This window comes from Chrysemys picta, chromosome 2, assembly GCF_011386835.1.
Source record: "Chrysemys picta bellii isolate R12L10 chromosome 2, ASM1138683v2, whole genome shotgun sequence".
NCBI lineage: Eukaryota > Metazoa > Chordata > Testudines > Emydidae > Chrysemys > Chrysemys picta.
The window spans coordinates 150,949,206-150,963,374 of NC_088792.1; the positions used below are offsets into that span (position 1 = coordinate 150,949,206).

At 50.4% G+C, this 14,169-nt stretch overlaps 1 protein-coding gene across 6 annotated transcripts in view; it reads left to right on the forward strand.

Moving 5' to 3' along the window:
* The window catches only part of TET3 (tet methylcytosine dioxygenase 3), a 159,467-nt gene that overhangs the window by 23,453 nt on the left and 121,845 nt on the right, over nucleotides 1-14,169 (forward strand). For 5 of the 6 annotated variants that reach the window (XM_065584393.1, XM_042859282.2, XM_005286506.4 and 2 more), the window contains exon 3: nucleotides 11,424-11,480. In XM_065584393.1, coding sequence (XP_065440465.1) covers nucleotides 11,424-11,480 — 57 coding nt within the window. Of the gene's footprint in view, nucleotides 1-10,843; nucleotides 11,176-11,423; nucleotides 11,481-14,169 lie in introns of those variants that run through there. The other variant, XM_024108423.3, reaches the window with a different exon arrangement.

Sequence of the window (14,169 nt, forward strand, 5' to 3'; positions counted from 1 at the left end):
GTGATGGGGGTCACACACGGTCAGATGCACTGTCCTCTGTGGCAAGTTGGTGCCTTTCTGTGCAGTGTCCCAGGCTGGCTGCCTTCAAAGATGGGGTCCCAGCCTAGATGGGCCATTTCTTCAGCTGTGGCAGGACAGTTAATTGGTATCACTAACCACTGTATAGATTAAGCTTGATTAAGCTGTTCAGACCTCTGCCTACAGAGAGCCATTTGCCTTGGCTGAGATGGAGGCAAAGATGGAGAGCATGGTCTCGTGCCCCGATACTAATATGGCAGGGTGGAGGAGTGCTGCCCCCACCAGGCGTTTGTCCTGTGGGGCTGGGTTGTGCTGTCAGGAGCCTCTCTGCCTGGGCTTGGTGCTGCATTGTTATGCCATGTCATTGTGAATTGATGCAACCCCCACGGCAAGTTTGCACAACCAGCGTTGTGCAATGTTACAACACCCAAAATAATAATAGCCATAGACAGCTTTCGCCCACAGATATCCCAAGTGCTTTATGGGTGTTCACCACAGAGGCCTTGCAGCCCTGTGTCAGTATAGGCACAGATTGGGGGTGGGGGGGAGTGATTGGACCAAGGGTCACCCACCAAGTCAGTGGCAGAGCTGGGAATATGCCCAGGAATCCTGGCTCCCTTCCTCCTGCTCTACCCGCTGTCACACGCTGCCTTTTGGTGAACTGCATTCAGGATTCCACTGTGGAGGACACACCCTTGGATTCTGGGATTGAGGTTGAGCTGACTGCAGCGCTATGGAGGAATTCCCTCTGCTTCCAAAACACGGACCTGCTGCTGTCCTTGGTCCATCCGTGAGATGCTGTCTGCTGCAGGGGAATGCGGTCAGTGGCCGGCCCGCTGCTTGAAGAACCAGTAATGAGCTAGCACCTCTGCCTCGCTTCCTTTACCCTCTCAGGGATGAGATGCAACAATTCTCTGCCCCAACAGTGCTACAGGGGACAGGAACACTGCAGGCAAGGGCAACTATCAGGGAGTTTCAGGGAGCTGAGTGCGGTGGCCCCAGCTGGACGCTATGCTGTGGGAAATCTTGCTGGTATAGGAAGTCTGTGTGTGGTTAGGGTTCCAGGCTGTCACTTGGAAGACCTGGGTTATAGCCCCGGTTCTGCCACCAACCGAGGGCAAGTCACTTCCTCTGTCTGTGGCTCTGTGACAAGCGTGATCAGAGTGGAGGGCTTGAGAAAGTTGCCATGGGGTCCGTAACGAACCTGCCGGGGCATCCCCATGTTAGCCTGTGGCCGTCACAGGGCTCTCCACGAGCACAGCCCCTCCTGCAGCCAGCATCAGGCTGTGATACAGAGGGAAGAATGCCTCCTGCTGAATCCCACCCTCCCTCCTGCTGCACCTGGCTACTCCCAGGAAAGTGTCCCCATCTAAGCGCTGATCCTATTGGACGTAATTGAGCCCAGCCAGAGGAGGGATATGGCCATGTGAGAAGCTGGGTGCTATGGGAGAAAACGCTGAATTGCCACTTGAGCATATGGGGCAAAGGGGTCTAAATGTTTGTAGCTAGCCCCCTTGCCTATGATGGGACGAGCCGGTCCCTTGGATCCGGCCTGCCCAGAACTCAGGTTCCACGCTATGTACATGAGTGCAGCCACTCAAGCGCCATATATGTCCCTCTGTCCCTTCTCGTGCCAATGACCCTGGACCTCCAAGGAGCAACCAGCCTTGCATGCCACAGAGGGCAAGCTTGCCGGAGTTGGGCACAACTGGGCGAGTGGTACCTGCAGCCCTGCCCAGGTACAATAGGCTGAAACATTTGCCTGCTTTGCAGAAGCCCTGTGTCCTTTCGGAGAGGGTAAAGCATGTGCCAGCTGTAATGGAGCTTTAGGAGCTGAAGAGGAGACATTGGTCAACGCATGCTTTTTCTTTGCCTCTCGTTCCAAAGGGGGAGAGGGCTTTTCATCTGCGGGCGTATTGCGAACCGCTGCTAGAGAAAGGGAATAGCTTTCTGTTTGGGAGGTCGTTATTGATTGGGGGGGGAAAGGTGAAGCTCTGCTGCTTTTGGGATCACAGCAGGAGTATTTCTGGCCTGCCCCCAAAGAAACGCCTAAAGAGACACAGCACCTACTGACCCATTCGCCGCCATCCATTTTCACTGTTATTGCCCTACAGCCTTTCTCATTCTAATGAGAGCCGCCTGGCTGGTTAATGGTAAACTTGCTGGTCAGCACTCAGATGCCTTGGGTACGCAGAGGGCCATGCAGCTAGCCAAGGAGGAGCCTAAAGATTGCCATGCTGGCTCAGACCTGTGTTCACCTGTTATCTGGTATCTTGTCTCTGACAGGGGCCAGCACCAGCTGCTTCAGAGAAAGGTGCAAGAGACCCTGCACCAGGCAGTGAAGGGGTAATCTGTTGCAGGGAAGGATTCTTCCTGACCCCAGTAGTTAGAGCTTGGCTTATGCCCAGATGTATTGGGGTTTATAGCCCTTCCAGATTAGTTGGTTCTGTTTAATCCATGCTGTTGTAACTGTGGTTGCTCTTGTCATCCATATAAATGCCCAATCCTTTTAAGGACCCTGTTAAGCTCTTGCCCTCCGTAAGCTCATGTGGCAGTGAGTTCCACCGGCTTACTAGGCAATGTTTGCATTTCCTTTTAAAATGAATGGGTTTTCAGTGCACGTGGCTCAATGGAGGGGCAGATTTTCCATCCCTGTAAGAACTGCTTGTCCTTTAGTCTGATCAATTCTGACCTGGGAGGGGCAGAGATCTTTGCTCTTGGCATACATTCGGGCACTCGGAGTGCAAGTAGAGGGGGAAATGCAGCTTGGACAGTCTTGAAACATGCATGACCTTCCCCTGTAACTAGGGCAAAGGCTAACCTTGGGATGAGACCAAATCAGCAGTGGTTAGAGACAAACCCTCGGTACCAACACCCCCGAAACTTTGGCAAAGCAGCGGTATGACAGATTCCAGATCTGAATTTCACAGCATGCTCCTTACCCTGTAATAGACTGTTCTGAACCTCCTAGATTCTCATGCCATCAAATGTAGGGGCACTTGCAATCCAGATTTTGCTCTATGTCTTCGAGGTCCTCTTATGTAGTAGGGGCTCTCAGGTGCACTGTGTCATGCAGAGCAAAGGGGCCGCTAGCAGATATGTGATATTATTTAAATTACCATAGTACTTAGGAGTCCCAGTATTGGACCAGAACCCCGGTGTTCCAGGTGCTGTACAAACACACCCTCTTTAACTACAATAGATTTGCCTCCCATTTGCTTCAATTGGAGTTGCACCTGCATGTGCAAAAGATACATATAAGCCTGTGTTCTGTTGACTGCGGATGGTATTGCTGCCGAGTTCAACCTGCAAACAATTCCTTCAGCTCTATCGAGGATGATACAAGCCTGGGCAAATATTATGAGTCTGGGCATGTTGTTTTTGCTTATGCATTTTTTTAATACAATGCAATGTATTTAACATCTGTTGTTTTATACAGAACGACCAGTGCACAGAATTACTTATGCACAGTGGGTAGGAACAATACGTCATTCTCTGAATTGGGCATTATGTTGATGCATGCAAATGCACACAAAATAGGTGCTGTCTGGGTGCTCCTAGGAAGTTCCCGCTGCAGCCTTCTGCCTGGATGTGGGCCCAGAACTGATCCCCTGACCCCAAACACCCACAAACCTTGCATCTAGATCTGAGCTGTTAATAGTTGACCTATAGCAGGTTGAACCAGTACCCAGGATCTGGACTTCCCAGAGCTTTGGGGAAGATCTGCAGTCACCCTTGCAGGCTCAATGTCCTCTCTTGTTTGGAGATCTGCTGTGGGTAGCATGGTGGTTGGGTCTGTGCCCCCAGCATGCTTGACTCAGCTTGTCAGCTTCTGCTCCGCCCGCCAAAGCTCTGAGCCGAATGCTGCAGAAATGTCAGCTTTTCATGAAAACCCTTTGACTTCCCATGTGGTTTTGATCTCCAAGCATGAACCCTCCCCAGGTTCCTGGCCAGCCCTGGGCTGAGATCTGCGTCAGTAGTGACACCTAAAAGTTTTGTGTGGCTTTTGAGGGTTTGAGTGATGAAACTTTCACCGAGCCCTCGCCTGAATTCAATCCTTGTGCGTGTCCGGAGGTGTGAGACTAATAACGCTCAGCACTGATGGCCTCTTTTGATCTGAGCCGCACCAAGAACTTTACAAAGGTGAGTCAATATTACAGATGAGGAGACTGAGGCACAGGGAGAGGAGATGACTTGTGCAGCAAATCAATGGCCAAGCTGGGGGAGGAACTCAGATCCTAGGACTCGCATGCTGGGGCAGCGAACAGTGCTCCGTGCAGGGTGACATGTATCTTAACATGATCCTTCTGGAGATGAGTGGCTCTTCCATCATGTTACCAGATCTGCTCAGTTTCAAGCTGATTTGTATTATGGTCGTTCCCTAACCAAAATCAGGGCCCTGTTGCGCTGGACACTGCAGAGACCCTGGGTAGGAGACAGTTCTGCCTGGAAGAGGTTGCCCTCTAAAATACAAAACAGACAAAGGGTGGGGAAAAGGAAGTGTCCTTGTCCACATTTTACAGGCGGGGACCTGAAATCCAGAGAGATGAAGGGCTTGTCGACACTTACAGAGCTGCAGCAGTGCAGCTGTGCCACTGTAGTGCTTAGTGAGGACGTTACCTTTACCGATGGGAGAGCTTTTCCCGTTGCTGTAGGTACACCACCTCCCCGAGAGGCAGCGCTCATAGCACTGGGGTCAGGTGTGTATAACGGTCGCTCAGCGACGGCGTTATTCCAACAGAAGCTGGTGGTGCAGACCAAGCCTAAGCGACTTGCCCAAGGAGTCTGAGCCTCTGGTGTCCTGACTCCCAGGCCAGTGTCTTGGTTGCCAAGCTGGCCTTCCTCTCTGGGAAGGGCGATTTAAAAGCCTGCTCTGGGTGCCCTTACTTATAGGAATCTGTTCTGCAGGCGTTGGCTGGCGGGTTGCGTGCACTGTGGGGAGTGACGCTGGTGATAGGAGCTGGTGGCCGACTAAAACGCTCCCTGTGGGAGAGGGTGGTTCGGGGAACTCCTTTTCCCCAGGGCCCTACGCATGTGAGGATGCAGAGCGTCTTGAGGGGCCGGTGAAGCAGAGCCCCAGTCGCCGCAAAGTTCAGTGGAAGAAAAAACACCCGCACTAGCTCAGTACCCTTTTCTGTTCTTCGTGTGGCCGGGCGTGAGCCGGAACTGTCTGGTGCCCAGGCTAGCCGATCTCTCGCCCACCGCTCTGATGGCTTCGTGCTGCAGCGGTGTCGCACTTACACGGGGTCTTTTATCCTTGGCTTCTCAAAGCCCTTTACCAGGCCCACGATGAGTATCTCTGACCTCCCTTTGCGTGAGTCTTGGGACGACCTTAGTCTGTTCAAAGACATCTACAGCTTAAATCTGAGCCCGGGGTTGCCGTCCGTAGTAGTAAATAGTCGGCGGTGAGTGCTGCCTCCCCCTTTGCTCGAGGCATGGTAGACAGGGAGCGACTCTGAAGGAGGAGGGGTTAGTACTAGACCCACTTCCCTCTCAGACTCCTGGGTTGTATCCGCAGCTCGGGGAGGGAAGTGTGTCTACCGTTAGAGCAGGGACCTTGGATGCAGGAGTCCTGGATTCTACTCCTGGGAGGGAAGAGGTACTAGGGGGTTATAGTGGGGGAGGGGAGATAGAGTCAGGACTTCGGGGTTTTGTCCCCCCTGCTCTAACCACTGGAACCCCTCCCATCCCAGAGCTGAGAATAGTACTCAGGAGTCCTGACTCTCAGCTGCCCTATGCTAAACCCCAGAAAACGCTCTTGATAACCAGCTCTCTGGAGTGCAGGGAACAGATAATACCCTGTTGAAGGCTGACATTTCTAATGTAAAGGGCCCTTCATCCTAAACTCTCAGCTTGCAAACAAACTTCACAAGGCTACAGGGATCGTGTCAGTTACCAGCAAAATGTAGCCACCCACTTACTGGGGCAGCGGGATCTAGTGCTTAGAGCAGATGCCTGGTTCAGGACTCCTGGATTCTACTCCTGACTCTGGAGTGGTATCTAGTGATTAGAGTGAGGGGGACTGGGAGTCAGGTCTCCTGGTTTCTATTCCTAACTGTGCCACTCACCTTCCTACTCAGGCAAAGTCACTTCTCTGTGCGTCAGTTTTCCTCATCTGCAAAATGGGCGGAATACCTACCCTGTTAGGTCTGTTGTAAAGTGAGGTGTTTATCAAGTGCTTTGAGACTGTTTGGTGGACTTATTCTCCTGGTTCGTTGCCTGTTATCATATTGGCTATGGGACAGAAGTGAAGACTAAAGTCTCTACTTCATCCGTTTTCAACTTTCCAGCTCACCCAGGAAAAATCCCCTCTGTTCCAGAAACAGCTGCATGTTCTCTCCAGGCTCAGAACTTCAGTGCCTCTGCTTCTTCCTCTGTTCGGCTCACTGTAAAATGATGTTCCAGAAACCTATCGTTTCTAATGGTAGCAGCGAAGGCGGAGCAGGATTTCCACAAACTGATGTTCACAGATGTTGCTGGCGTACTGTCTAATGGAGAAAATACAAGCCCAGGGTAATCAGTGAATGGCTTACAGAGCCTTCCAGCGCTCGTCAGACATTTGTAGATTAAGCCTGCAACGGACCATTAGAGTATCTTGTCTGGCAGTCTAGATAACGCAGGCCATAGAATTTCACCTGGTTATCGCTGTACTGAGCCCAGTAACTTGTGTTTGGGTAAAGCAAACCCTCCAATAAGGCACCCAAGCTTAAGATGTAGAATCCACCACTTCTCTTGGTAGCGTGTTCCACTGTTAGAAATTGTGTCTTATTTCTAATTTGGCTGGCTTCAACTTCCAGCCAATGCTGCTTGTTCTGCCTTTCTCTTCTACATCAAAGAGCCCTTTAACACCTGGTATTTTTTTGCCCACTGAGGTACTTATACACCACCATTCACCGCTTGATCTTCTTCTTTATTAACTAAACAGATTGGGGCTCTCTGAGTCTCCCACTGTAGGGCCATCAGATCATTTTTGTGGCTCTTCTCTGCACCCTCTGGAGTTTTCCAACTTCCTTTGAAAATGTGGCCACTAGAACTTGTCACAGTTTGCCAGTTTTGCTCAATGGTTTGGAGCCAGCCAGGGTAGCTGGCGAGAGGAATACGGTCCCATCAGAGGCCTGTGTGAAATGAATTTGGTGAGTCAAGTTTCACTAAGAGTCCAAGGATCGAGTGAGAGCCGTGGATGCTAAACTTCTTTTGTGAGCTCGGGGTCAGGGGTGAGGCTTGTTGGCTGGCCAGGCTGTGAGAATCTTACACACGACTGCCTGGGTGGTACCAGTTCTGTTGATATACAGGGAGGACTGAGTTTCCAGGACTGTCGATCTTGTAAATTTCATGATCACAAAATTCCCATCCAGTTACATTTGTTTTTGTTTTTTAAATCCTCTTCCCTTCTCATGCACCCATTAGCGCCATTCCAGGAACCTGCCAGCTCCGGAAATGTGCTATAAACACTCAATGCCCCGCTATCGTAGGTATCAGCCAGAGCTGTCAGCAAGGGGCCCCAGGGACAGTTTCTGGAATTGGCCCCTTAGGTTATGTCTACACTGCAATTAGACGCCCATGACTGGCCCAGGTCAGCTGGCTCGGCTAAGGGGCTGTTTAATTGCCCTGTAGTCATTTGGGACTGGGGCGAACCCTCCCATCTTGCAGGGTCCTAGAGCCAGGCATCCGGAGCCTAATCGTCTACACTGCATTAACCCTTCGGTGTGTCAGTTTCCACCAGCTGCTCCCCAGTTGCCAGCACTGGGGCTGCGGCGAGAAGGATACACTGGGCCAAATTCACCTCCGGTTGGTCACTCCAGTAACTTTAGTTGGAGCTCCGGTTTCTGGGCCCAAACATCCTCACGATTCTGGGGTGCTTTTGGCCCCATGTAGCGTTAAGCAGAGCCTCCAACACCCTCCAAAGTGGCCATGGTTGGAGTCGAGCTTGCGGAGACACAGCAGGGGTTCCCCCAGAATTGTGTTGGTGTCCACAAAGCGGGCAGCGATCAAGAGCTTTTATGAAGTTTCCATAGGCCTTTGTTGTTGCCTCAGTGGTGGTGGGGGCAGAGGGATGCCATTTTCCAAGATGGCAGATGGGAGGGTGAGACTGTTTTCTGCCAGGACATGGGGTGCGAGGGATTTAGCATCGTCCAGAAAGCGGCTGACAGCGGCTGAAAGAGGGAAATGGCCCGGCCAGCTGGAGGATGCACATCCCCTCAGCTTGCAAAGTTTCTGTGGAGCCCAGAGTGGGAATTAAAGTGCAGTTGACATTACCACCCTAGGAGCGAATTCCCCCCTCGTCCCCAGGCCTCTGTGGGTCAGGGAAGGGTAAATTCACTTCCTTGAACCAAGGGGACCTGCTCTGAAAGTCCTGGCAGCCCAAGGCAGGGAGGGTCATTACAAGGAATGAGGGATACCAGAGGCTTAGCCACCCATTGCTTTGCATTTACCAGGGTCTTCAGGTACCCTGGTGTCAGCTCCGAAGCATTAGTGGCGTCGGGTCATTAGCAGCTGTGACACTTAGCAAGTGTGCCTAGCCGGGCTGTAGATTTGAAGGTGCTAATGTGTCTGATCAGGGCCTAACAGTATTTAAACCCGGCAAATATTGTTTCTGTAACCTAGCAGAGGATGAACTTTCCATAGCCACAGACCGGGGCACATGTGGGCTACCAGGCAGTGTATATGGAGACGCTCTGGGGATGAAGTCATTGGGTGCAGAGGCGATTCCCCCCTCAGTCCCAGTGCAGTCTGCGTGATGCAACGGGTTTGTACAGGACTTGGGCAGCTTTTATTCTGCTTCCCTGTAATCCGGGGGTCTGGATGGAATCTGCAGTCATTGGTATCCACAGCTGCCCAGGTGAGAGGCAGCGTATCCTAGTGGGTAGGGCACTGGGCTGAGAGTCGAGGTTCTAATTCTGGCTCAGTCGCTGATTTATTGTATGACCTTGGGCAAGTCGCTTCCCTCATCTGTGCCTCAGTTTCCCCTATCTTTACATTGGGGGTAATGATACTGACCCGCCTTCGAGGTCTGTGGATGAAAAGCCTTGTGGAAGGACGACATAGATACTCCATTTTTATTGTTTTTAATCATTTTGATGGATAATATCAAGGTGTATTTTAAAGCATTTTTTTCTATTATTATGTCATATTTTCCCAGTTGCTCAAAGTTATGGATTTTAAATATTTTATTTTTATCTATTTAAATGTTCACGGTTGTGGGAAATTACGGGACGGAGGGGGGTCAGACATGAATTATTTAATGACAGGTTGAGGTTGAGATTCAAAAAGTTAAAGCTTTATAATTGTTGAAACACAAACTGTCAACATCCCATGTCAGAATGTACAAAGCAAATAGTCTGAAATCAAATGGAGTCCTCGCCTTCTTTTGCCTGTTTTGCACATTTTGATTGTTATCGATAGGAATATTTTGTCGTGGGTATATGTGTGCACGGGGAAATAGATGTTTACCAACATTTATTGATAATAATAGAGTCCTTCCAAGCCTAACTGTGTGTGAGGAGGAGGAGGCAGAGAAATGAAGCAAAATTGTCCAAAGTGCAAGCCACTTTGTACAGCACCTAGCGCAGTGGGGTCCGAGTCCGGTACTGGGGCCCCTAGATGCCACGGTGATACAAATAAATAATAATAAAGTGTGGCTGGTTCAAAACAGGGTGTATAACACCGAAGCTCCTGGCTCCCAGACATGTGATCAGTCTACTGGGCCACACCCCCCCCCTTAGTGAGTTGCATTTCAAGCTCTTTTCGGGCATGGGAACCTGTCATTTTCATGTGTAAATTCCCAGCACTCTCTAAACCATATATTAAAACCTTTTAATTAAAAAATTAATTAGGGAGATCTATAGATTAAAAAAGTGCTAGACAGAAGGGCCAAATATGATGGGCATTTATATACCACACTGATGAGTTGGGTGTGAATGGCTAGATAACTGTTGTTATAAAGTCTGCTGTAGGTTGCAGAAGGGTAAATCCAAAGTGACTCCGCTGGACTGGACGTTATCAAACAGGAATGAGGTTAGGATCAGGCCTTCTAAATTTTGCTCTTGGTTACCTAGAGTTGGATGGAGGGGTGCTATGTTGCCTAGTGGTTAGAACACTGGACTGGGACTCGAGCAACCTTGGTTTTAATCACAGCTTTACCCTGGCCTGCTTGTGACCTTGGACATGCACTGCCCCATGCCTCATTTTCCCCATCTGTAAAATGGAGACCATGATACTGACCTCCTTTGTAAAGTGCTTTGAGATCTACTGATGGAATGTGCTATAGAAGAGCTGGGGATGATGATTATTCCGCTGTTGTAAATCTGGAGTGACTCCAGTGAAGTGAACAACGTTACACCAATATTAGCGAGGACAGAATCAGATCTTATAAACAAGGTCTCTGACACTGATGTAACTGGCGTCAGAATTTAGTTCATTGCTTTTCTGGGGCTCTTTAAACTACCTCTGGCTGTTGGGATGAACACAGAAGGAGCTATGCTTTCCTGCTGCTTCTCTGCAGCGGTGTAAATCCGGAGTTACGCCAGTGGAGTTAGCCAGGTGTAAAACTGATTTAAGCAGGTGCCCACCCTCGCCGAGCCAGATCCTCAGCTGGTTCAGATGAAGGCAAGCTCTTTAGAAATCTGCGACAGCTGCCCGACTGTCTTTTATAGCTGGCTCGGGCGGGGAGGGAGCGAGAGAACTGCCTGGTGCTTCGTGTGACCTGAAAGAAGTCGATACGGTCGAATCACTAGCAGAAAAACCACATCCCTCTCTTCCTCCTCCTCTCCACACGCACGCGTGCGCGTACACACACACACACACACACACACACGGCGAAGCCTGCGAGGATTGGCTCGTCCGCCCCCTCGCTGAGGCGGGCAGGGGAGTGGGCATGCATATCACGTCCACAGTGTTTGTTTCATCGGGGTGGGGGGGGGGGAAAGCGAGCCGGAGCTCAGCGGTATGATAATGACTCTAGCGTCTGGCAGAAAGAAAAAAAGCCCCTGAATGCACCAGGGTGTCTGTAACCGAGCTTAAAGGAGAATGAAGCAAGATGGCTGCCTGGTAGTGGTGGATTCTCGCTGGAACTGACGAGGGCTGGGGGGGGGATTTTTGTGCGGGGGTGGGCGATCGCTGGCAAGCTGAGAGAGGAAAGAGAATTAAAAGCAGAACAAGGTAAATATAGGCTCTGCCTTGTGTTTCGTTTCAATGCCCTTTAAATGCGAGAGTTGCCCTCCTCAGTCCAAGGGAATTCGATAGGGATTTTCTAATAGACAGTGTGTGTTTAAATAACACACAACATGCCCCCCCCTTTCTGCATGCAATTCCCTGGTAGCAGGAGGACTGTGGTAGCTGGTGTTGCCAGGACCGGCTTGGCCTGAACTGCATTTTATTCTGACTTTTTTTTTTAATTCCCCTTGCAGGTGGAAATAAGGGACAATAAAGAAGGTGGAACGCAGGAGCAAGTGCTGGCGACAAAGGTACCTTTCTTTTCTTGTTTAAAGACCGAGGACAAAGCCTGGAAGGGAATCTGCGGCGGGGGGTGGAATTGGCCAACCACTAGCGATAGCGAAGCATGTGTTGCGGTATTTAAAAACCCCAGGCATCTCCAGCTTTACCCCTGCTGAATTGCAGATGCTTCTTCATCCAGGCATTTGCTGCTATTATTTTAAGCTGTGATGTTTTTGCAAGGGGGGAAGGAATCACTGCTTTTCAGCAGCTCCTCTCCTCTTGTGGTGCAGAAACAAAAATAAATAAATATTGCCACAATCCTCTCTTCCCCTTGTCTTTACAGGGGAGCAGCAGCCTCTCTCCCCTAGATCTGCTGAGTCCGGTGCAATTAACAAGAGAGACTAGACTCCCCCACTTTGAAGCAGGCATGACATCACCCTGATGTAACCATGATGACGGCAGCTGTCATACCTCACTAGGGTGGACCTGGAGAGTCTGCCTGAGCTGCCATGACCCAAAACCGCAACTCGGTTTCTCTACTTCTGGGGAAAAACATCATTGCGAAGTGGAGGGGACAGGCAAGGTTTCTTAGGTTTTGTCACTTGAGGTTTAAGGCCGGTTTCCACTCCGTGTTATGCTGATGTCAACCCAGCTGAAATCAATGGGGTTACTCCAGAGTTAGACCTGGTCCTGTACTCCGCTGCAGATCTGATGCCTGTGCCTTGGGAAAATACCCAGGAGTGGCTCACCATGGGGTTGCTATGGGGACAAAGTTTGGAGTGTGACACTGCAGCTTGCCTCGATGCTAATGCTCTGGGAATATGAGATGGGGGAAGAGGGAAGGTGAGCGAGCTGATTTCATTAGCGGTATCAGGAGCGTTACCTTGCAGGGACTGAGGCCGGGTCTACTCTAGAAAATTAGGTTGGTTTAACTCCATCGGTCAGGGGGTGAAAAATCCACACCCCTGAGTGGTGATGTTAAGCTGACCTGCGGCCCCCTGTAGACCGTGCGAGATTTGATAGAAGAATTCTTCCATCGACCTACCTACCGCCTCTCGGGGAGGTGGGTTACTTACACCAACGGGAGAACCCTTGCTGTTGGCATGTATAGTGTTTGGTTGAGCTGCTGTAACGCTTCAGTTAATGTGGTTCCGTTACTGTGTATTTGCCAGTCTCTGATTATTTTTTTTTAAAGTGTCCCATGCAATGGGGTTTCCATCATTCCTCTGGGGAGACCATTCCACAGATCTTGCTGATAGGAAGATTTCCTGATATTCAGTCTGTGCTTTAGAAATAACGGGCAAGCTCCTCTGCTGGTGTGAACCATTTTAGCTGCATTGGCATCGACGAAACTACATTTTTGACACTAGCTAAGGGCCAGTCGTTGCTTATTTTGTTCTCTGATTGCATTTCCCGTTCCTCAGCTGTGTTGCACCCAGGAGCCAAGGGAGAGGAGCTGGATATGTATATCCTGGCTATTTCTAGGGCCACTTTCACTATGGTGTCTAAGGGCAAAGCAGCTCAAAAGAGGGGGAAAGGGGATCTTGATTAAAGTTGGAGCTTCCAGCAGCGCTGGGCGTGTTCCTAGCGTGCCCTATGTCTTGTGTTCTCACAATATAAAATATTGCCATTCGGAGTGCCCACGGTGCCTAGCAATGGGGAATCTGCCCATGGTTTACCTCAGCGCAAGATCCAAGTCCGGCCCTCAGGCTCCTTGAGGCGAAGTGCTGAGCACCTACAATTCCGTGGTTGCTGCAGGTGCCCAGTGCCTTTGGAAATCAGGCAGTTGGTTACGGTAGCTTCCCTTATACCCATTTGTAAATGACAACAGTCTCTGAGTTTGGGGGGTCCTGTGCCGAGAGGAGATGTAATGCTTGGAAACGCTACCGCTCCCAGTCGTGTGACTGGAGTGGTGCTTTGCAATTTTAAGTAAGGTTGTTCCCGGGGTCCCGATGGAGGGGATCCATGATCCGTAACCTGCTTGCTGCAGTTCGCTGCGACCTAGCAAACCATGTGTCAGGTCCTCCTGCTTGATTCCCACTGGGCCTGATTCGGATCTTACATCAGTGACTGTGCAGGCGTTGCGCCATTGACATCAGAGGGTGAGATTTTTTTGTAATTCAAAAGCACCTAAGTGAGTTAGGAGCCCACATCCCATTGACATTTAGTGGGTCTTGTGCTCCTATGCTCCTAACTCACTTTGGCTGCTTTTGAAAATCCCATCCAGTGGTGTGAGTGCGTGTCGACGTCAATGGAGCTGTGCCAGTTTATGCTGGCTGAGGGTCTGGCCCATTGGATGCATGCACATTTTGCAGGTTCAGCCTCCTGCCAACCAGGTGAGCTGGAGGTTGCATCAGGGCCCTTGCCAGGGAAGGTACCAAACTGAGCAGCTGTTGTCATGCTAGCTTGGTAAACAAACAAGTCCTGACTGGAGTGCTAAGTCTTTGGTGGCACCTAATTAGCACTGATGATGTTTGTTTGCTTTACCAATGTGGATCCTTTATCACAGGTAATTAGGGAAAGGTCAGGCCAGAGGGGGCAATTTGCATTTAGAGTGGGGAGGATGGGGAACAAAAAAGACCCTGGCCTGCTGCCTGACCTCTTCCTTTCTTTTGTTTTTGGTGTGAAATGCCACGCCAGCGCAGATACAAGGGGCAGATATTGTAGCAGCAAGGTTGCAAAGGGTGGGAAAGCAGGCAAATGAGATTTCTCCCTCCC